The sequence below is a fragment of the Dasypus novemcinctus genome, chromosome X (genome assembly GCF_030445035.2).
Source record: "Dasypus novemcinctus isolate mDasNov1 chromosome X, mDasNov1.1.hap2, whole genome shotgun sequence".
In the NCBI taxonomy this organism is placed as follows: domain Eukaryota; kingdom Metazoa; phylum Chordata; class Mammalia; order Cingulata; family Dasypodidae; genus Dasypus; species Dasypus novemcinctus.
The window spans coordinates 116,520,288-116,542,803 of NC_080704.1; the positions used below are offsets into that span (position 1 = coordinate 116,520,288).

The following is a 22,516-nucleotide window of genomic DNA, read 5'->3' on the forward strand; positions in this document are numbered from 1 at the left end:
TACTAGGGTGTTATTGGGAATTCTGTATTTTATGCATGTTTGCTCTATAAACTCATAATTTCTCTAATAAGGAAAAAAAGTTTTAAAACACTTTATTGAAAAGAATATGCATTTAAGAGCTGATGCTTTCTTTACCCTAACTACCAGTAAGATTCAAAGACTTATTTTGAGGACCATCAGTTTCCCACTATGAGTTCTCAGTACTTCTGAACCAAATCCTATCTAGTTGGCCATTTGAGTCTAAGCATGGAGCCAAATTTGCTTATAAAAGAAAGCTGGAAGCCACTTTATCTTTCTCACTTTTTTTATGATTGAGTGGCAGTGTTTCCATAAATAAAGTACACCAGGCGATTACAGCCTTACCTATGGTGGGATAAAAATGAAAGTTAGGCCCTGAGCTTCTGTCAAGTTCTTAAAGCAAAGAGCACAATTACCATTTTAAGGGAATTTCTTCACAGACAAATGAAATGTTTAAAACTAAAGTTAAATCCTTGCCTCTTTCTTCTTTCCTTGGCTTGAGCTATCCCTTCATTTATCTGAACTCAAAACAAGACTAGATAATGAATTTGGTTGAGTCTCGTATAAAATTATTCTATCCACATTTGAAAACCACATTCTTTTTCCTGCAGGTCCAACAGGCCCTCCAGGAGATCCTGGACTCAATGGACTACCTGGCTTTGATGGTGCAGGGGGGCACAAAGGAGATCCAGGTCTACCGGGCCAGCCAGGTGAGACAAGTAAAATGATGCTGCTAATGCTGATCTTTAAGTCAGAGAGACATCTGGACATACAGACTTCTGTTCACAAAGGGCAACTAACTGGTGAATCTAAAGCTGGTGAAAAAGAGGAGGCACAAACATGGAGGTTTGCAACTATATGAGAAGCACAGAAAGGTTGTTTTTATTTATGCACTTAGAATGCTGGAAAACCCAGCTCTTCCTCACGATAAGTCCACTTACTGGACTTAACTTTTTGGCTAATTTTCAATGTATTGCTTTAAATCCCTTGACTACCTTGAAACTATTGTGAATCCTTTCAACATTTGAAAATACCACAGTGAGATGTAATTTCTCTCATAAAATGCAGTAAAGTATAACTGAAAATTTTAAGTGGTCCTTGTAGACTTTTAAAGAAAGTCATAGTGAACCCATTATGCCTGCTAATTCCTAGGCACTCTGTAAATACTTGATAAATTACCTACTCTAATGAGACTTCTGGGAAAGGGGCATTGGAGTAGGTAGGCAGGGCTCAACTCTATCACAAAAACAATGAAAGAAGGGGAAAAGGCTGTCAGAAGGAGCTGCTTTGAGGATCTACAGACCAGGAGAGTGTTGTATATCTTTCAAGAGGAAAGGTGGACACAGAGATAAAGATGCCAAAGCAAAAATGATGAGTTACTAAACCCCTCATATGGGAATGGCACCCATTTCAAGGCGAAAGTCCTGGATAAAACCCGTGATTCATTGAACCCAATTGAGAGAACAGACGTCTTCCTTCCTGGGAAGTGGGAGGGTGGGGCAGAGGGTCCAAAATGGTTTCTCTTCAGTGAATTTGGCCAGCAGAGCCAGAGCTGAATCTCAGATCTGGCCAAACCAAAATCACAAGCAAGTAGATATTGAAAGACACCTCTGTGGAAAGATTTATCTACAAGCACCATCTGCTAACTGGCCAGGAAACCATAAGGAGAATAACTGCTTTAAGGAGTCTCATCCTAGTCCCCTCAGAGCAGACCTGCACCCCATTAGTGAAGCCCTGGCACTATTTTGATAACTTAAGCTGGGCAATTTTAAAGACTTAGGAAAAATTGAACCAAAAATAGCAGAAGAACCATGAATCAAAACCACTAGGCAGACAAATCTCTCAAGATCATCAAAATCAGGGTAGGAGGATCCGAAGAAGACATGGTATCTAAATGTAATGTGTTATCCAGGATGGGATTCTGGAAGAGAAAAAAGGAGAATAGGCCAAAACAAAGGAAATCTAACAAAATAGGGACTTTAGTTCATAGTAACATATCAATATTGATTCATTAATTGTAACAAATATACCATATTAATATACAATGTAATAAAAGGGGAAATTGGATTAGGGATATATAGGAACACTATGCAATCTGTGAGATATTTCTGTAAATAGAAAACTGTTAATAAAAATGATGTGTATTAAAAATAAAAGCAATAAACAACCTTAAGCAAGAGAAAGTAATTCACCATCAGAGTAAATTCACCAACATAGCCACAGGCTTAGACATCAGCAAAAAATTACAAGCCATACTAAGAAACAGGAAGAGTTGGCCAAGCGAAAGGAAGAAACCAAAAAATCCTGATGAGACACAGGATTTAAAACAACTAATAATGATAATCACACAAATTTCCCAAATCAATTCAAGGAGTTGAAGAAAAATATGACTAAAGTGATAAGATATTAAGAAGGCAATAGGTAAGCATAAAGAAAAATTTGGAAGCCTGCAAAGAAAAGTAACAGAGCCTATGGGAATGAAATGCACAATGTATGAGAATGAAAATACATTAGAAGCATTTGACAGCAGATTTGAATTGATGGAGGACAGAATGAGTTATTTGGGGTAATTAGCATATGAATTTGAAAAGACAGGAGAACAGAAAAAGAAAAGAATGGCAAAAATGGAACAGGGTCTCAGGGAATTGAATGCCCTTGTGAATTGCACAAATATGTGCATTAACAGTGTCCCAGAAGGAAAAAGAATGGAAAAGGGGCAGAAAGAATATTTGAGGAAATAATGACCAAAAACTTCTCATCCCTTAGGAAAGACATAAATATCAATATCCAAGAAGGACAACACACCCCAAAAAGAATGTATCTTACTAGATCTACTCAGAGACACGTACTATTCAGAATGACATATATCATAGAAAAAGAGCTTTCTCAAAGGAGCTTTCTCAAAGGAGCAAGAAATAAACAATGGGTCACATCCAAGGGAATCTCGATACTACTAAGTGCCAATCTCTCATCAGAAACTATGGAGGTGAGAAGAAAATGATATGAAGTATTTAAGGTACTGAAAGAGAACTGCCAGCCAAGAATTCTTTATCCAGCAAAACTGCCCGTTAAAAATGACGATGAGTTTAAAGTCTTCACAAACAAAAACTGAAAGAGTATGTTACCAAAAGCCCAGATATACAAGAGATACAAAGGGAAATTCTATAGCCTGAAAGGAAAAAGGAAGGGTGAGAGACTTGGAGAAGAGTGTAGAAATGAAAATTATTAGGAAGGGTAAACTACAGGTTAAGAAGACAGACAACAGAATGATATGACAACAGAGAGCCAGAGGACAAACTGGATGAAGTAATGCCTTTACGGTAATAGCCTTGAATGTTAATGATCTGAACTCCCCAATCAAAAGATGTACACTGATAGAATGGATTTTAAAAAAATGAGCCATCCATATCTTGTCTACTAGAGACCTGCCTCAGGTTATACCTTATAGGACACAACAAGGTTAAAAGTAAAAGGTTTGGGAGCAGGTGTGGTGCAAGTGACGGAGTACTCGCCTTCCATATGTGAGGTCCCAGGTTTGGTTCCTGGTACCTCCTGAAAAAAACAAAAACAAGCAAAGCAAATGAAAAATCCAACACAGGGAAGCTGGTGTGGCTCAGTAGATAAGTGCCAGATTCCCACATACAAGGTCCTTGGTTCAATCCCATGTCCCCAGTACCTCAAAAAAAAAAAAAAGTAAAAGGTTATAAAAATACATTCCATGCAAATAGTAATCAAAACTTTGAGGGGGGTGGGAGGTATATGGGGACCTCATATTTTTTTAATGTAACATTTTTTTTTAAATAAGGAAAAAAATAAATAAAAAAAAAGAGTTGGAGTAGTGATACTCAGACAAATAGATTTCAAATGGACAATTGTTATAAAGGAAGAAGAAGGACATTATATATTAATAAAAGGGGCAATTCAGCAAGGAGAAATAACTATATTAAATATTTCAGCATCTAACTTGAGTGCCCCAAGATACATGAGGCACGTAATGACAAAACTGAAGGGACAAATAAATGTCTCTACAATAATAGTTGTAGACTTCAGTACACTACTCTATGCATGGGACAGAACTTCTAGGCAGTGTTCAATAAAGAAACAGCTTGATTAATATGATAAATGAACCAAATGTAATAGACATATACAGTACATTACACCCCCAAAACAGCAGGATATATACATTTATGTCAAGAGCTCATAGATCCTTCTCCAAGATAGACTGTATGTTGGGTCACAAGACTACTCTCAATAAATTTTAAAAGACTGAAATTATATGACACACTTTCAGTAATCATAATGGAATGAAGCTGGAAAGCAATAATGGATGGAAAAAGGTAAAATTCAGAAATAAATGGAGATTAAACAATGCACTCATTTTTGTTTTTAATATATAATTCGAGTACATAAGTGTTACATAAAAAATATAGGGGGGGAAGTGGATCTGGCTCAATGGATAGAGCATCTGCCAACCACATGGGAGGTCCAAGGTTCCAACCCAGGACCTCCTGACCCATATGGTGAAGCTGGCTCATGCGTAGTGCTGATGCGCGCAAGGAGTGCTGTACCATACAGGGATGTCCCCTGTGTAAGGGAACCCCACGCGCAAGGAGTGCACCCTGTAAGGAGAGCTGCCCCATGCAAAAAAAGTGCATCCTGCCCAGGAGAGGACCACACACAAGGAGAGCTGACACAGCAAGATGACGCAACAAAAAAGAGAGAAACAGATTCCTGGTGCGGCTGACAAGAAAACAAGTGGACACAGAAGAATGAATGCACAGCAAATGGGCACAGAAAGCAGACAACTGGAGTGGAGGGGATGGGGAGAGAAGTAAATAAAAAATAAATCTTTAAAAAATATATATATATATGTATAGGGGATTCCCATATGCCCTGCTCCCTACCTCTGCCACACTTTTCACACATTAGAAACATCCTTCATTAGTGTGGTCCATTTGTTACAATTGATAAACACATATTGGAGCATTGCTACTAAGTGTGGATTATAGTTTGCATTATGGCTTACACTCCCTCCTGTACAATTTTATAAGTTATGACAAGATATATAATGGCCTGTATCTGACACTGCAACAAAATACTCTTTAATAATCATTGGCAAGAGAGGAATTTGCAAGAAAAATCAGTAAGTATCTTGAGATACATGAAAATGAGAACAGAATGTATCAAAACCTATGGGATACATCAAAGGCAATGCTGAGAGGGAAATTTACAGCCCTCAATGCTTACATTAAAAAATAAGAAAAACTGTAATTAAAGACCTAACTGCACACCTGGTAAAACTAGAAAAAGAAGAGCAAACTAATCCCAAACCAAGCCAAAGGAAAGAAATTAAGATTAAAGGAGAAATAAGTGAAATTGAGAGCAAATAAACAATAGAATTAAAAAATCAAATTTTGTTTCTTTAGGAATAACAAAAAAAAAACGACAAACAGCTAGACTGACAAAGAAAAAAGTAGAGAAGATAAAAATAAAATTAGAAATGAAAGTGATCATAAGAGGATACTATGAGCGACTGTATGCCAATAAAATAAACAAAATGGACAAATTCCTAGAAACAGATGAACAGCCCACACTGATCCTAGAATAAATAGGAGACCTCAACAAGCAAATCACAAGTAAAGAGATTGAAACAATCATCAAAAACCTCCCAAAGATGAAAAGTCCAGGACCAGTTGGCTTCCCAGGCAAATTCTACCAACCATTCAAAGATGATCTAATACCAGTCTTGCTCAACCTCTTCCAAAAAATTCAACAGAAAGGAATGCTACCAAACTCATTCAATGAAAGACATCACTCTAATACCAAAAGCAAATAAATACATTACAAATATAGAAATTTACAGACCACTTTCTCTAATGAATATAGGTGCAAAAATCCTCAACAGAATAATTGCTTGCTGGATTCAAAGCACATTCAAAGAATTTTTTTTAAAGATTTATTTATTTCTCTCCCCTTCCCCCCCCAGCCCCAGTTGTCTGTTCTCTGTGTCTATTTGTTGCTTGTTCTTTGTCTGCTTCTGTTGTTGTGAGCGGTATGGGAATCTGTGTTTCTTTTTGTTGCATCATCTTGTCGTGTCAGTTCTCCGTGTGCACGGCGCAATTCTTGGGCAGGCTGCACTTTCTTTTGCACTGGGCGGCTCTCCTTATGGGGCACACTCCTTGTGCATGGGGCTCCCCTACGCAGGGGACACCGCTGTGTGGCACGGCACTCCTTGTGCGCATCAGCACTGCGCTTGGGCCAGCTATACACGGGTCAAAGTGGCCCAGGGTTTGAACTGTGGACCTCCCATGTGGTAGATGGACACCCTATCCACTGGGCCAGGACCCCTTCCAAGATTTATTTTTTTTTATTTCTCTCCCCTTCCCTGCCCACCCCCCTCCCCAGTTGTCTGCTCTCTGTATCCATTCACTGTGTGTTCTTCTGTGTCTGCTTGTATTCTTGTCAGTGGCACCAGGAATCTGTGTCTCTTTGTTGTGTCATCTTGTTGCGTTAGCTCTCTGTGTGTGCGGCGCCACTTCTGGACATGCTGCACTTCTTTTGCACTGGGCAGCTCTCCTTATGGGGCACACTCCTTGCGCATGGGGCTCCCCTACATGGGGGGCACCCCTGCGTGGCACGGCATCAGCACTGCGGATGGGCCAGCTCCACATGGGTCAAGGAGGCCCTGGGTTTGAACCGCGGACCTCCCATGTGGTAGACAGATGCCCTTTCCATTGGGCCAGGTCCACTTCCAAGATTTATTTTTTTTTATTTCTCTCCCCTTCCCTGCCTACCCGCCCTAATTGTCTGCTCTCTGTATCCATTCACTGTGTGTTCTTCTGTGTCTGCTTGTATTCTTGTCAGCAGCACCAGGAATCTGTGTCTCTTTGTTGTGTCATCTTGTTGCGTTAGCTCTCCGTGTGTGCGGCGCCACTTCTGGGCAGGCTGCACTTCTTTTGCACAGGGAGGCTCTCCTTACAGGGCACACTCCTTGTACGTGGGGCTCCCCTACATGGAGGGCACCCATGTATGGCAAGACACTCTTTGTACACATCAGCACTACACATGGGCCAGCTCATCAGATGGGTCAGGAGCCCCTGGGTTTGAACCCTGGATCTCCCATTTGTTAGGCGGATGCTCTATGTGTTGAGCTAAATCCACTTCCCAAAAATGTCTTTAAATAGAAGAATGAAGTTAGGGGCCTCTAACTTTCTGACTTTAAAGCATATTACTTAGTTAACAGTGGTGCAAATGGCATGATACTGGCATAAAGTAAAACATGTTGAATAATGGAACTGAATTGAGAACTCAGAAATAGATCATCACATCTACCATCCAGTATTTTTAAAATTTTTTCTTTATTTTTAAACAATTTTTAGATTACATAAATTTACATAAAATATATAGGGGATTCCCATATACCTTGTATTAGTCAGCCAAAGGGGTGCCGATGCAAAACACCAGAAACTGGTTGGTTTTTATGAAGGGTGTTTATTTGGGGTGGGAGCCTGCAGCTTCCAGGCCATAAAGCATAAGTTACTTCCCTCACCAAAGTCTATTTTCACGTGTTGGAGCAAGATGGTTGCCTACTTCTGCAAGGATTCAGGCTTTCTGGGTTCCTCTGAGCTCAGCTCCAGTTTTTCCAACAGTAACAGCTGTAGACTATAAGGCTGTCTAGGGTTTGCCTCTCTCCACAAGGTCAGCTGTAGACTACCAGGCGAACGGCTCTGTCTCTTTCCCTGGGGCTTCAGCTTAAGACTTCAGCATCAAACTCCAACATAAAACTCCAACATTAAGAACCCCTCAACTCTATTCTTTGCTATGCCCTAATCATAGCTCAATCATGCCCAGGTACAGATCAGATTACAAACATAATCCAATATCTATTTTTGAATTCATAACCATATCAACTGTTACATACCTCATCCACTCACCCTATCTCATTTTTCCCCTGTTAATAACATCTTTCATTAATGTGGCACATTTGTTAAAATTGAGAAACAAATTTTGAAGAATTGCTACTAACCATGGTCTGTAATTTACATTATGACTTACACATTGCATCACCCAATTTTATAGGGTTTGACAAAATGTATAATGGCCGTAATCTGTCATTGCAAGATCATGCAGAATAATTTCAGTGTCCCAGAAATACTCATGTTATACTTATTTTTCCCTCTCCCTCCCATCAGAACCTCTAGTCTTAATAACAGTGTTACAAATTCTTCCATTACTATAATAAAAATGAATCTACTTTGTTCCATAGTGGCCTTCCCCCCTTATATTTGTTCATTCCTCAATCTTGAGGATTTGGGGGTGGTGATGCCCCCTCTGCTTTCTTCCCATTAAGAGGGTACTGATATTCTATTCATGAACTATTGTGATTAGTAATCGAAGAAAATGTGGCATTGGTGTGGAAAAAGTGGCCATGGTGGCTGCTGGGTGTGGGGTTGGGAGGAAGAGATGAGATGTGGAGGCATTTTCGGGACTTGGAGTTGTCCTAGGTGATGCTGCAGGGACAATTACTGGACATGTATGTCCTCCCATGGCCCACTGGATGGAACGTGGGAGAGTGTGGGCTATGATGTGGACCATTGACCATGAGGTGCAGCGATGCTCAGAGATGTATTCAACAAATGCAATGAATATGTTATGATGATGGAGGACAATGTTCCTATGGGGGGAGTAATGGGGTGAGGGGGTGGGGGGTACATAGGGACCTCATATTTTTTGCATGTAATATTTTTTAAAAATGAATTTAAAAAATAATTTAAAAAGAAGAGGGGGCTTAGATCTCATGGGGCAGATGGATGGAACTGTCTTGCAATGTCCAGTGATTTCTTAATATCTTTTTTTAATTTTTAAAGATACTTAAATACATAAATGTTACATAAATTATATAGGGGATTCCCATGTGCCCCTCTCCCTATCCCTCCCATATTTTCCCACATTAAAAATATCCTTCTTTAGTGTGGTACATTTTTTAAAAACTGACGAACACATTTTGGAGTCTTGCCACTAAGTGTGTATTATCGTTTGCATTGTAGTTTACACTCTCTCCAGCACGATTTTGTAAGTTATGACAAGATATATAAATGGCCTGTACTTGTCATTGCAATGTCATTCAGGATAATTCCCAAGTCCCAAAAATGCCCCCTATTACTACTTTTTTTTCCCTCTCCCTCCCCTCAGAACCTCCAGTGACCACTGTATCCACATCAATGATAAAAGTTCTTCCATTGCTAGAATCAAAATAAGTCTGCAGTAGAATACCAGTAAGTCTACTTTAGTCCATAGTTCATTCCCCAATCCTTAGGATTCTGGATGGTGATGCCCATTCCACCTCTAATTAAGAGGGGCCTTATATCCCATGGGGTAGATGGATGGGACTTTCTTGCTTGCAGTTGCAGACTCTCTCTGTTCCTTGGGAAGGTCTTTGTCCATCATCATCTCCTGCTTCGTTGTCCTGGGTAAGTCCAATGTACTGGAGAGTAGGTGTTGCAACTCTGTTGAGATTCAGGGCCCAGCTGGCACATGGACAGCCCAAAGATTTAAGTCTTTTGGACATACACTTATCAACTCGAGTACTAACTATAGTTTCAAATAGAGAGGCAGAAGAGCCATGTGTATGGAAACCACAACTGAACCCAACTCTGTCACACAGGAGAGCATAAATTCCAAAGTAGGGCCCACTGGCAAGGCCCCAAATTCCTGAGCTGTCTGCCCTGCCTATAGTGTCTAGATGTCCCCAGAGCCCTCAGAAGCCCTGCTATTTGTGGAAATATTTACTTTGGCAGTCAGTGAGATCCTGCTGAGACGTGCATAAGTGTTACCTCTGGAATGACCTCCCAATTCACTTTGAAATCTCTTAGCCATATAAACTCATTCATCTTTATCATTTGCCCTTTTTGGTCAAGGTCTTTTTCCACTTACATTGCTAGTTGGTGCTTTGTAGTAATCCCTTGGTGCCAGGAAGGCTTAACCCCAGGAGTCATGTCCCATGCCGGGGAGAAAGTAATGCTGAGTTCGACTCAGAGAGAGGCCACATTTGAGCAGCAAGGAAGCTCTCAGGATGTAACTCATAGTCACCCTATAATATTAGGCTAAGTTTCAATTTCAAAAGTAAAGTGATTTTTGACAAGGCTCTCAAGCCACCCACCTGGAACAGGACAGTCTTCTAAACAAATGGTGCTGGGAGAACTGGATCATCATATCCAAAAGAAAAAAAAGAATACCTTTACCTCACATCTTATACTAAAATTAATTCAAAATGGATCAAGAACATATATATTAAAACTGAGATCATAAAACTCCTAGAAGAAAATGTCAGGAAACCTCTTCAAGATATTGTGGTAGGTGTTAGTTTCTTAAACTTTGTACCCAAAGCACAAGCAACAAAAGTAAATAAACAGGACTGCCTCGAAATTAAACGCTTTTATTCTTCAAAGACTTTGTCTTTGTCAAGAAAGTAAAAAGACAGCCACGTAATGGGGGAAAATATTTGGAAACCACATATCTGATAAGGGTTTGATATCCACATTAAATAAAGAGATCGTACAACTCATGGCTAAAAAGACAAGCAAACCAATTTGAAAATGGACAAAAGACTTTAGTAGATAGTTTCCTAAAGAGGAAATACAAATGGACAGAAATCATATGAAAAAAATGTTCACCATCACTAACTATTAAGGAAACACAGATCAACACCATAATATAAACTATAGAAGTTGATTAGTAGTTATGCTATAATATTAGTTCATCAAGTATAACAAACGTACCACACTAATCTAAGATGAAAACAATAGGGGTAACTGTGTGTGGGGACAGGGGGCTTATATGGGAATTCCCTATACATTCAGGGTAATTTTTCTGTAAATGTAAAATTTCTCTAAAGTAATTTTAAGAAAGTAAAAAACTGCTATGAGATACTATTTCACACCTTATAGAATGACCATTATTTTAAAAAACCGGAAAACTACAATTGCTAGAAATGATGTGGATAAATAAGAACACTTCTTCACTGTTGGTGGGAATGTAGAATTGTGCAGTCTTTGTGGAAGACAGTTTGGAAGTACTTCAAGAAGCTGAATATAGAACTGCCATATGATCCAGCATTCCCATTACTAGGAATATATTCAGCAGAACTGAAAGCAAGGATACAAACTGACATTTGCACACTGGTTTTCGTAGCAGCATTATTCACAAATGCTAAAATACTGAACCAGCCCAAGTGTCCATTAACTGATGAATGGCTAGACAAAATTTGGTATATACATATAATGGAATAATATTCAGCTGTAAGAATAAATTAAATCAGTATATATATGACAACATGAATGAACCTAGAAGCTAATATGTTGAGTGAAATAAGCCTAGTAACCTAAACTCTAGAGTATAGGTTACTAGGAAATAGAATGTTAGTTGAGAATGGGAGCTGATGATTAATATATGTAGCATTATTAATATAATTAATTGCCAAAATGTGAAAATGCATAGAGTTGATAGTAACACATTATAGTGAGTATAATTAACACTGCTGATTGTATAAATGTGATTGTGGCTGAAAGGGGTAGTCTGGTTGTAAATGTCAAATGAAAGTTCAGGAAGCTAGAGTATAATCTAGAGAATCTATAACAGTGATTTTGGTGGTGGATGAAGATTGTGGTTACCAATATAAATACAAGAATTTCTTTAACAACGTGTTAAGAATTTGGTGATACATGGGAAAATTACAACTAATGCAACTTATGGACAATAGTTAACAGTAATACTATAATATTTTTGCAGCAATGGCAAAGAAGATAGTATATAAATTCTAAGGAACAATAATAGGTTGTAAAAGGGGGTATGGGATTTTCCCTTTTGGAAAATATTCTAAATTTGACTGAGATAATGGCAGTGCAACTCTGATGAATTTGAGAACCACTGAGTATACACTTTGAATGGATTTTACAAGACCGGGGCTGTATAACACAGGGAAATCAGTGGTGGAAGATAGACAGTGGTTAGCAGAATAAATGTGAGAATGTTCCTCTTGAATTATGGATTATAACTAGGGTACTAATATAGGGTATTAATAATAAGGTGGGCTGGAGGAAAAATACACCAAATACAAGATATGGGCTATAGTTAGTAATGTTTTGGCAATGCTTTTTTGTAGTTTGTAACAAATGTTTCACAATGCAAAGTGTTGGTGGTAGGGTGATGTATGGGAGCCATATATGATGTTATGCATGTTTGTTTTGTAAGTTCACGACTTTTACTATACACTTATTGTTTATGTATGTTCATGTATGAATGATATACATCAAAAATATCTAAAAAAGTATCTAATCTAATGAGGTCATAATGTTTTATTAATAGCCATAATAGTGGATCAGAGCTCACTTTGCACTTCTGGTGATTTCATGGATATAGGTACCCGTGGTTTGGATGGTCCCCCAGGGCCAGATGGATTGCAAGGTCCCCCAGGTCCCCCTGGAATCTCATCTGTTGCCCATGGATTCCTCATCACACGTCACAGCCAGACAAAAGATGCACCACAGTGTCCCCAGGGAACTGTTCAGATCTATGAAGGCTTTTCTCTGCTGTATGTGCAAGGAAATAAAAGAGCCCACGGTCAAGACTTGGGTGAGATCATTTGCATCTTATTTCTTATTAAGCATTTTGTTTATGTTTTGAAAATCCTTTTGGGTTCTAGAGTAGCAGTGATGAAAGAATTATAATCTCTCTCTATTCTTTTGGGGCTCCCAAACTGGTACTTCCAATTTGAAGACCATGCCAAGGGCAGTTGAGCACATCACTTTGATTTTCAAATGAATATTATTTAAACTTAGGTTAAAAGAATTAATTAACTCATGTGAGGTACAATTCTTGGCCTAAAGCAAAAGATTTTGGAAAGGTCTCCATTATCTTTTGGTTAGCTTAGTTATAAAAGAAACAGATTCCCTGGAGTCTCTATAGTATAGTAGCTGCTTGAGTGGGCAATGTTTTTAATTCATGGGAGATAGTTTTCCCTCCTTAGACACTCATCTTCATCAAATTGAAAGATGAGTTCTGAAGAGAATCTTGCATCTTAGATCAATGAAAGTAAAGTCAGTGCTTAATTATGCTAGTTTATAGTTCATGAAATAATTGCATTGGCTTTATAAATATCAAATTACTTTGAAGCTGTATGAAGCACCTTCTTCTTTGCAAAATCTACTTCATTTAATGTGTTCCTATGCATCTTCTCTTTGTTGGGGTGCGCAGCTTAGTTGATGGGATGAGGCTGTACTAGATGACTCTCAAGAACCTCTTACATACCCAAGATTTCAAAGTTCTGTGCTTATAGTCCTTTTAAAGCTACCAAAAACAAAGGGGGTCTTTTTCTGGAATTTTGACTTTGAATGATGGGATCCCAGATTTGGCCTTGGGCTGCATACTTTTGTTGTCAATTTATCTTCATGAAATCATTTAAGAAGCTTGTCTGGATTCCAAGTTTCTGTGCTCTCTCAAAGTGAGAGGCCTCCTGGCTCCCTTGGCTGGGTCATTTTGTGAAACAGTAGCAAAGACTCCTAGGCATCTGCTCTGTTCCCAGGGCACACAGCCGCGGCTGCCAGCCAGTTATGCTTACAGGAATAGACATATCTACTTACATGGAAGCCAATGGTCGCAGGTCATTTTATGAAGCCAAATAAAGTAGTAATTTACCCATCATTCTTCTCCCTCATTTATTCTTTTTTTTTTTTTTAAAGATTTATTTATTTATTTAATTTCCCCTCCTCCCCTGGTTGTCTGTTCTTGGTGTCTATTTCCTGCGTCTTGTTTCTTTGTCCGCTTCTGTTGTCATCAGCGGCACGGGAAGTGTGGGCGGTGCCATTCCTGGGCAGGCTGCTCTTTCTTTTCACGCTGGGCGGCTTTCCTCACGGGCGCACTCCTTGCGCGTGGGGCTCCCCCACGCGGGGGACACCCTTGCGTGGCATGGCACTCCTTGTGCGCATCAGCACTGCGCATGGCCAGCTCCACACGGGTCAAGGAGGCCCAGGGTTTGAACCGCGGACCTCCCATATGGTAGACGGACGCCCTAACCACTGGGCCAAAGTCCGTTTCCCTCCCTCATTTATTCTTCTCTTATCTTTCTCTTATTTTCTTTTTCTCCTTTTTTCATTCCTCCGATGCCTTTCTTTCTTTTAATGCTTTCTTTTATTCCATCCTTTTTTGCTCAGATTTTACAATTGACAAATCATCTTTATGAAAATGCTCTTATTGTTTAGATAAATTTCTCTATTCTTTCTCCAATAATATTCCTCTTCTTTTTAGGGCATTCTCTATTGTTACAGTCTTAACTTATATTCATAAGGTCAATTGGAACCATTAGAAGGTTTTGAGCACTATGAAATTAAAATATATAATACAAAGAAAACATGATCTTCTATTAAATATTTCACTATAACTTCTCAAAATACATATTATATTTGCTCAATTAAGAGTAGTCAGAGTATGGGGATTTGGGGTCAAGACTAAGGAGGTCAGGGAGGCAACTTGTCCTACAAGGCAGTTAGTAAACAGCTAGCATTATCTAAATCACCTGTTTGGGGGGCCCAGGAGATCAGAAGAGAATCCTGCAACACCCTTCTAAGAATGGAAGGAGGATACTACCCATTTGAAGTGAATATTCATGAGGAGAGCTCTCCATGCTGCAGAGGCCAGTGCCCTTCCTCCGATGGTGGTGCAGGACACCTTGGATGGTTTTCCCTGGCTAGAGTTGGAAGTGCCATTTCAAAAAAGGGGGAGATAGAGATGGCTGGGTACCAATTTCTGCTACTGATGTGTAAATTCAGCTGGGTAAAGTCCAGTCCTAAGAACAGCTAAAAGTTCGAACCAGTCCAAGTCAGAAAGAGGCCTGTATCCTTCATTTTAACTCTTTCCCCAGCATGAGGTGAGCAACACTGATTAAAAATCACAGTGATTGTAGGGACCAGCTTCTTTCTACACAAGTCAGATTGCTGCCCTAGCTTAGGCTCCAGGCCCACAAGTGGCAGGGAGAAAGCTGGGGAGATCTGCCCCAGCCTGAACTGGTGGACTGTTGGGCAAGTGTTGGATACATTGCTACCCCACTTGTGGATGCATTCTCCACCCCCAATAAGATAGGAGGGAGGCAGTCTTTCTTCAACCTCTCTGGGCAATGGCAGATGCTTTTGGGCTGCACAGACTAGAGTGTTGGGCACTCCTGTGGATCTATCTCCACCACTGACAGGGCAGAAGGGACAGTGCTCCCTCAGCCTCTTCAGGCAACTGCAGTCACTTTCAGACCTGCATAGACTAGGCGGTTGAACACAACTCTGTCTCCATTCCCACCCTTGACAGGGCAGAAGGAGGGATAGTGCACTTTTAGCCTCATCTGCTTTTGGATTGCATGAACTAGATTATTAGACATATCTGTGCCTACATTCCTGCCCCTGATGGAGAATGAGGAGCGTCAGTACTCCATCACCCTCTCTGGGCAACTGCAGTCACTTTTGGGCTGCACAGACTAAATTTCTGGGCACACTGGAGGCTCCATTCCTGCCCCTGGCAGGGAAGGAAGTGTCTGGTGCTATCTCAGTCTACCTGTGCAACTGTGCTTAGTTTTGACTCACATGGCTTACTTTATTGCCCACACATGCAGCTCCATCCTCACCCGAAGTAGGGGAGGAAAGGGTGTGGCACTTCATCAGGGTTTCTAGACAACTATGGATGGTCTTGGCCTGCACAGTGAGATTAGTGCACATGGCTGCAGCTCCATTCCTACCCCTGGCATGGGAAAAGGGTGAAAGGAGCTTCATCAATTTGTGGGCAACCTGGGCAGCTTCAGCTTCAACAGTTTACAGTTTCAACCACATTCTTGGCTCCTATTCTACAACCTACAAGAGAGAAAGGGAAAGAAACAGATGCAAACAGCTGAAAAAAATTGAGATTGGCTAAACATGAGCCACTATAAAGTTCCAAATTAAAATTCAACCAAATATCAAAGAAAGTCTATAGCACAACAACAATCAAATAGAAAGGCCTAAACTAAAGAGAGAAAGTGAGCCCATAATAAGTACATCTAGTCAATCAGATGCCAAGACACCAAAAAAAAAATACAACCGATAACAATAAACAGGAAGTAATGACCCAGTCAAAGGAATAAGCTAAACCTCAGGATGACATAAAGGAACTAAGACAACTGATCTTAGATGTTGAAACAAATTTCCTTAATAAATTCATTGAGTTGGCTAAAGAGATTAAGGACAGAAGGGAGACACTGGCTGACCACAAAGAAGAATTTGAAAGCATACGTAGAAAACTAGCAGATCTTAATGGAATGAAAGGCACAATAAATGAAATTCTTAAAAAATAACAACACTGGAGGCATACAACAGCATATTTGGAGAAGGAGAAGAATGGTTCAATGAGCTTGAAGACAGAGTAGCTGAAAGGGACATAAAAAGGAACAGATAAAGAAAAGAATGGAAAAAATTAAACAGGGTCTCAGGGAAATAGATAATGGCAAGAGATATGCAAACAAAAGTATCATGAGTTTCCCAGTAGGAGAAGAAAAGGGAAAAGGGGCAGAAGGAATATTTGAGGAAATAATGGTAGAAAATTTCCCAAACCTTTTGAAGGGCATTGATATCCATGTCCAGGAAGCACAACATAGTTGTATCTGAATAAGTCTGAATAGACCAACTCCAAGATACATACTAACAGAATGTCAAAGGCCAAAGATAAAGAGGGACTCCTGAGAGCAGCAAGAGAAAAGCAATTCATCCTATAGAAGAGATGTGTAAGATTAATTGCTGATTTATCAGCAGAAACTATGGAGGAAAGAAAGCCATGGTATGATATATTTAAGATACTGCAAGAAAAAAATTGCCAGCCAAGAATGTTATATGTGACAAGATTGTGTTTCATAAATGAAGGTGAGTTTAGAATATTTGCAAACAGAAACAGAGTTTTTAACCAAGATACCAGCTTTGCAGGGAGTACTACATCCTGAAAAGAAAAGACAGGAGAGAGGCTTGGAAGAGAATGTAGACATGAAGGTCATATCACTAATATAATGAAAAAGGGAAATAGTGCTAAAAACAAGATATAACATGTAAAACCCAAAGATCAAAATGAGTGAAGTATGAACTGCCTTTACAGTAATAACACTGAATGATAATGGATTAAACTACCAAGGCAAAACACAGACTGGTGGAATGGGTAAGAAAATATAAGTCATATATATGCTCTCTACAAGAGACTCACCTGAAACTCAAGGATACAAATATATTGAAAGTGAGAGCCTGGAAAAAGATATTCTATGCATGCAGTAAGCCAAAAACAAATAAATAAAAAAAAAAAACAGTAGTTGTACGTATATCAGATGAAGTGGACTTTATAAGGCTATGAGTCTCCAAAAAGAGCCAGAAGGTTATCAGAGGGGTTACCCTTATGCACACCTCAGCAGAGTCCCAGAGACAGATAAAGTAGATACAAACCCAGGTATTGGTTCTTCTGAGGGCTACAGAGACCCACAGGTTCTATGGTCATGGCAGATGGAGTTCAGTGCCATCTCAGTTGGCCCTACTTTGGAGTTTGTGTTTCTGTGTGATGAAGCTGGACTCAGATATGGTCTTTGTTCATGAGCCTCTCCTGTTACTTTTACTGGAACTTTAGTTGGTGCTGGGGTTTAATATATACCCAGGGGACCTGAATCTCTGGATTGACCATATCATAGCCAGTCCCTGAGCCTCAACAGACTTCAGCTCCTACACTCTGGTTTATTGGACTTACCCCACTCAGCTAACATGGAGGTGAAGAAGGTCAACCACCACACCAGGGAGCCAAGAGTGCCTACAACTGAAAGCATGAGGATTACATCCAGCATCCATGTGGAATCTAAGCCCCCTCTTGATATAGATGTGGAGTGGACACAACCATTCTAAGGTCCACAGGATGGAGGAATAGAGTATGGATTAGAGTGGACTTACTGATATTCTATTCATGAACTATTGTGATTAGTAATCGAAGAAAATGTGGCATTGGTGTGGAGAAAGTGGCCATGGTGGCTGCAGGGTGTGGGGAATGGGAGGAAGAGATGAGATGTGGGGGCGTTTTTGGGACTTGGAGTTGTCCTGGGTGGTGCTGTAGGAACAGTTACCGGACATTGTATGTCCTCCCATGGCCCACTAGGTGGACTGTGGGAGAGTGTGGGCTATGATGTGGACCATCGACCATGAGGTGCAGCAGTGCTCAGAGATGTATTCACTAAATGCAATGAATGTCTCATGATGATGGAGGAGATTGTTGTTATAGGGGGAGGAGTGGGGTGAGGGGGGTGAGGGGGTATAGGGGGACCTCATATTTTTTTAATGTAATATTAAAAAAATAAAGTAAAAAAAACTGTTAATTGTGACAAGGAAGATCATTATATTCTAAGAAAAGGGGCGTTTCACCAGGAGTAAATAACAATTATAAATGCATATGTATTAACCAGAGTGCCCCAAATTATATATAGCAAACACTGGCAAAACTGAAAGGAGAGCTACAATAATAGTTGGAGGCTTCTGTGCACCACTCTCATCTTTGGATATATCATTTTGGCAGAGGATCAATAAAGAAAGAGCTTGAATAATATGATAAATGAATTAAACCTATAGACATATACAGAGCCTTGCACTCCAAAAAAAACAAAAAACAAAAAAAACAGGGTATACATACTTCTCAAGTACTCAAGGATCTTTCTCCAGCATACGCCATATGTTAGGGTCACAAAGCAGATCTCAAAAATTTTAAAAAGTTAGAAATTATACAAAGCATTTCCTCTGATCATAAAGAAATAATGCTGGAAAGCAACAACAGGCAGAAAAAGGGAAACTTTATAAATACATGGTGATTATACAACACACCATTCAATAATCAGTGGGTCAAAAAAGAAATTGCAGGAAAAATCAATAAATCTCTCAAGATGAATGAAAATTATAACACAACAAAACCAATGGGATGCAGCAAAAGTTATGCAGACAGAGAAATCTATAGCCCTCAATGCTTACATTAAAAAGAAGAAAGTACTAAAATTGACATCCTGAATATAAAACTGGAGGAACTAGAGAAGGAACAGCAAACTATGCCCAAAGAAAGTAGAAGGAGTGAAATAACAAATAACAGAGCAGAAATAATTGAAATTGAGAATGAAAAAAAAATTTGAGAGAATTAACAAAACCACAAGTTGGTTCATTGAGATGATCAACAAAATCGACAAACCAGGAAATGGATGTGGCTCAACCAATTGGGCTTCCATCTACCATGTAGGAGGTCCAGTTTTCGATGCCCAGGACCTCCTGCTGAAGGCAAGCTGGCCCATGCAGGAATGCTGTCCCGCACAGGAGTGCCACCCTGCATGGGAATGCCACCCAGCATGGGAAAGCTGCTCTGTGCAGGAGTGCCAGCTGACCCTCAGAGCAGGCACAGCAAGATGACTCAATAAGAGACACAAAAGAGAGGAAATAAGAAGACATAGCAGAAGAGGGAGTTGAGGTGGCTCAAGAGCGTAATCTCCTCTTTCCCACTCTGGAAGATCCCGAGCTCAGTTCCAAGAGCCGCCTAATAAGAATACAAGCAGACATAGAAGAACACACAGCAAGTGGACACAGAGAGCAGACAATGGGAGGAATGGGGGAGAGGAAAAATAAAAAAATAAATCTTTTTAAAAAATTGACAAACCCTTAGCTTACTGAAAATAAAAAAGAGAGAAGATACAAATAAAATTAGAAGTGAAAATGGAGACATTAATACTGACCCCACAGAAATCAAAGAGATTGTAAAGTGATACTATGAAAAACTGTATGCCAACAAATAAGACAATGTAGATGAAATTGACAAATTCCTAGGAACACACAATGTACACTGACCCTCAAAGAAATGGAAGACCAGAACAAACCATTCAAAGCAAAGAGATTGAAACAGTCATCAAACAACTCCCCAAAATGAAAAGCACAGGACTAGATAGCTTCACAAGTGAATTTTACCAAGAATTCAAAGATTTAATACCACACTTACACAAACTCTTCCAAAAAAAATTAACATGAAGGAAAGCTACCAAACTCATTCTATGAAGCCAGTATCACCCTAATACCAAAGTCAGACAAAGATTTTTCAAAAAAAGAAAAGTATAGATCCATTTCCCTAACAAATATGGATGCAAAATCCTCAACAAAATATTCACTAATCAAATTCAACAACACATTAAAAGAATTATTCTTCCTGATCAAGTGGGTTTTATCCCAGTCATGCAAGTGTGGTTCAATATAAGAAAATCAATCAGCAAAATACTATACATTAATAAATGTAGTTTAATATTTTTTAAAATATTGAATACAATTAATGTAATTTATGGACTATAGTTAACAGCACTATTGTAATATTATTGCATGTCAAAGAAGTTACTAATTATATGGGTCAATAATAGGTGGGGTATGAGATGTTTTCTTTTGGACTCAAGGAAATGTTTCATTGTTTACTGGGGTGATGACTGCAGGACTCTGAGATGAAAATGAAAGCCACTGAATGTACATATTAGATAGAATGTACAAGGCATGGGACTGTACAACAAAGTGAACCATGTGGTGAAAGATGTACTGTGAATAACATTACAAATATGGGAGTATTCTCTCATGAACTCTTAACAAATATACAATACTAATACATAATATTAATTATAGGGGATGCGTGGAAAAAATATACCAAGTGTATGCTATGGACCATAGTTAGTGGTAGTAACCTAATCAAGTTCTTTCGTAATCTGTAACAAATATTCCACAACAATGTAAGCTTTTGATGGAGGGGTGATATATGAGAATTCTGTACATTATGCATGATTGTTTTGTGAGCTTACAACTTCTCCAATAAAAAATGAGAAAAAAAAGTGTAATGAGAGTATGCATTCAGAATTGGAGGCAACAAACTGGCCCTGACTCTCATACCATGCAGACCCCAGACACAAGATGCCCATGATAAAAAGAGTCCCGAATTGGAAGGGCACTGCTATGGCTCATACAAAATTCAAACCAGAAGTACTTTCATGAGAAAGAGAAGAATAGTGGCGACTGTTTTTTGTAATAATCTATTTTCAGAGAAGTTTTAAATATTTACATTTACAGAAAAATTTCACTGAAAGTGTAGGGAAATCCCATATAACCCCCCACACCCCCACACACAGTTACTCTTATTGTTGACATCTTAGTTTGGTACGTTAGTTACAATTGATTAACCAATACTGAAGCATTGCTACTAACCAAAGTCTACAGTTTCCAATATGGTTTACACTTTGTGCTGTACCATTCCATAAGCCTTGACAAAAGCATAATATAATGGGTCCATCACTGCAGTATCATAGAGAATCTCACCGCCCCAAATATGGCCTGTGTTCTACCCATTCAACATTCCCCATACTTTTTCAATGCTTGGAAACCACTACCTTTAAATCAATTTTAGAAGTTCTGCCATTAACATATGATAATATCTACAATAACAATAAATCTACTTGGAATGTGGTTACACTCTCCCCATCCCCCTTATATTTGTTCATTCCTTGGTCTTGAGGGATTTGGGATAATGTCTGCTCTGACTGCTTTAGGCTGAGAGGGAACTTAGATATTACGGGTCAAATGGAAAGTTATACATAAGGGTAACCTCTGGAATGACCTCCTGATTGACTTTGAAATCTCTTAGCCATAAGAAAACTATTTTTTATTTAATGTTTCCCCCTTTTGTTCAAGGTCATTTTCCAAATGCATCATTCATTAGCTCTTGGTAATAATCCCACTGTACCAGGGAGGCACATAACCGGAAATCATGTCCCACTCCAGGGGGTGGGTATTGAGTTTATTTGCTGAGCTTGGCTTACAGAGAGGCCACATTTGAGTAACAAGGAAGTTTATAGGAGGTAACTCTTAGGCACTAATCATAATTAGGCTAATTTTTTTTTTTACAGAAGATTAATATCATAGAACCAAAAGTGTGTTGTCCATATTTTTGTCAATTTTCCAGTTCTTCACCCATTATTGATTTCCAGCTTCATTCCTTTGTGGTTAGAAATAGTGATTTGTATAATTTCAGTCTTTCTAAATTAGCTGACACTTGGTCAGTGACCTAGCATGTGGTCTATCCCGGAAAATGATCCTTGAACACTCGAGAAGAATGTATATCCTGTTGTTTGGAGGTGTACTGCTCTGGTGTATGTACATTATGTCTAATTCCTCTAACATATTATTCAAGATCTTTGTTTCTTTTTTGATTGTCTGTCAAGATCTTCTGTGTAATGCTGAAAGTGTTGTATTGAAGTTCCCTAGTATGATTAAAGAGGCATCTATTTATCCCCTTAGTTTTGTGAGTGTTTACGCCATGTATTTTGGGGCACCCTGGTAAGGTGCATAAATATTTATAATTGTTCTTTATTTTTGATAAATTGCCCCTTTTTGTAATATATAGTGTCCTTCTTTGTGTCTTA

General features: G+C 39.1%; 1 protein-coding gene across 1 annotated transcript in view; it reads left to right on the forward strand.

The window, feature by feature from the left end:
• The window catches only part of COL4A5 (collagen type IV alpha 5 chain), a 420,087-nt gene that overhangs the window by 386,937 nt on the left and 10,634 nt on the right, over window positions 1-22,516 (forward strand). The window contains exons 46-47 of the mRNA XM_058291987.2: window positions 630-728; window positions 12,436-12,648. Coding sequence (XP_058147970.1) covers window positions 630-728; window positions 12,436-12,648 — 312 coding nt within the window. The remainder of the gene's footprint in view (window positions 1-629; window positions 729-12,435; window positions 12,649-22,516) is intronic.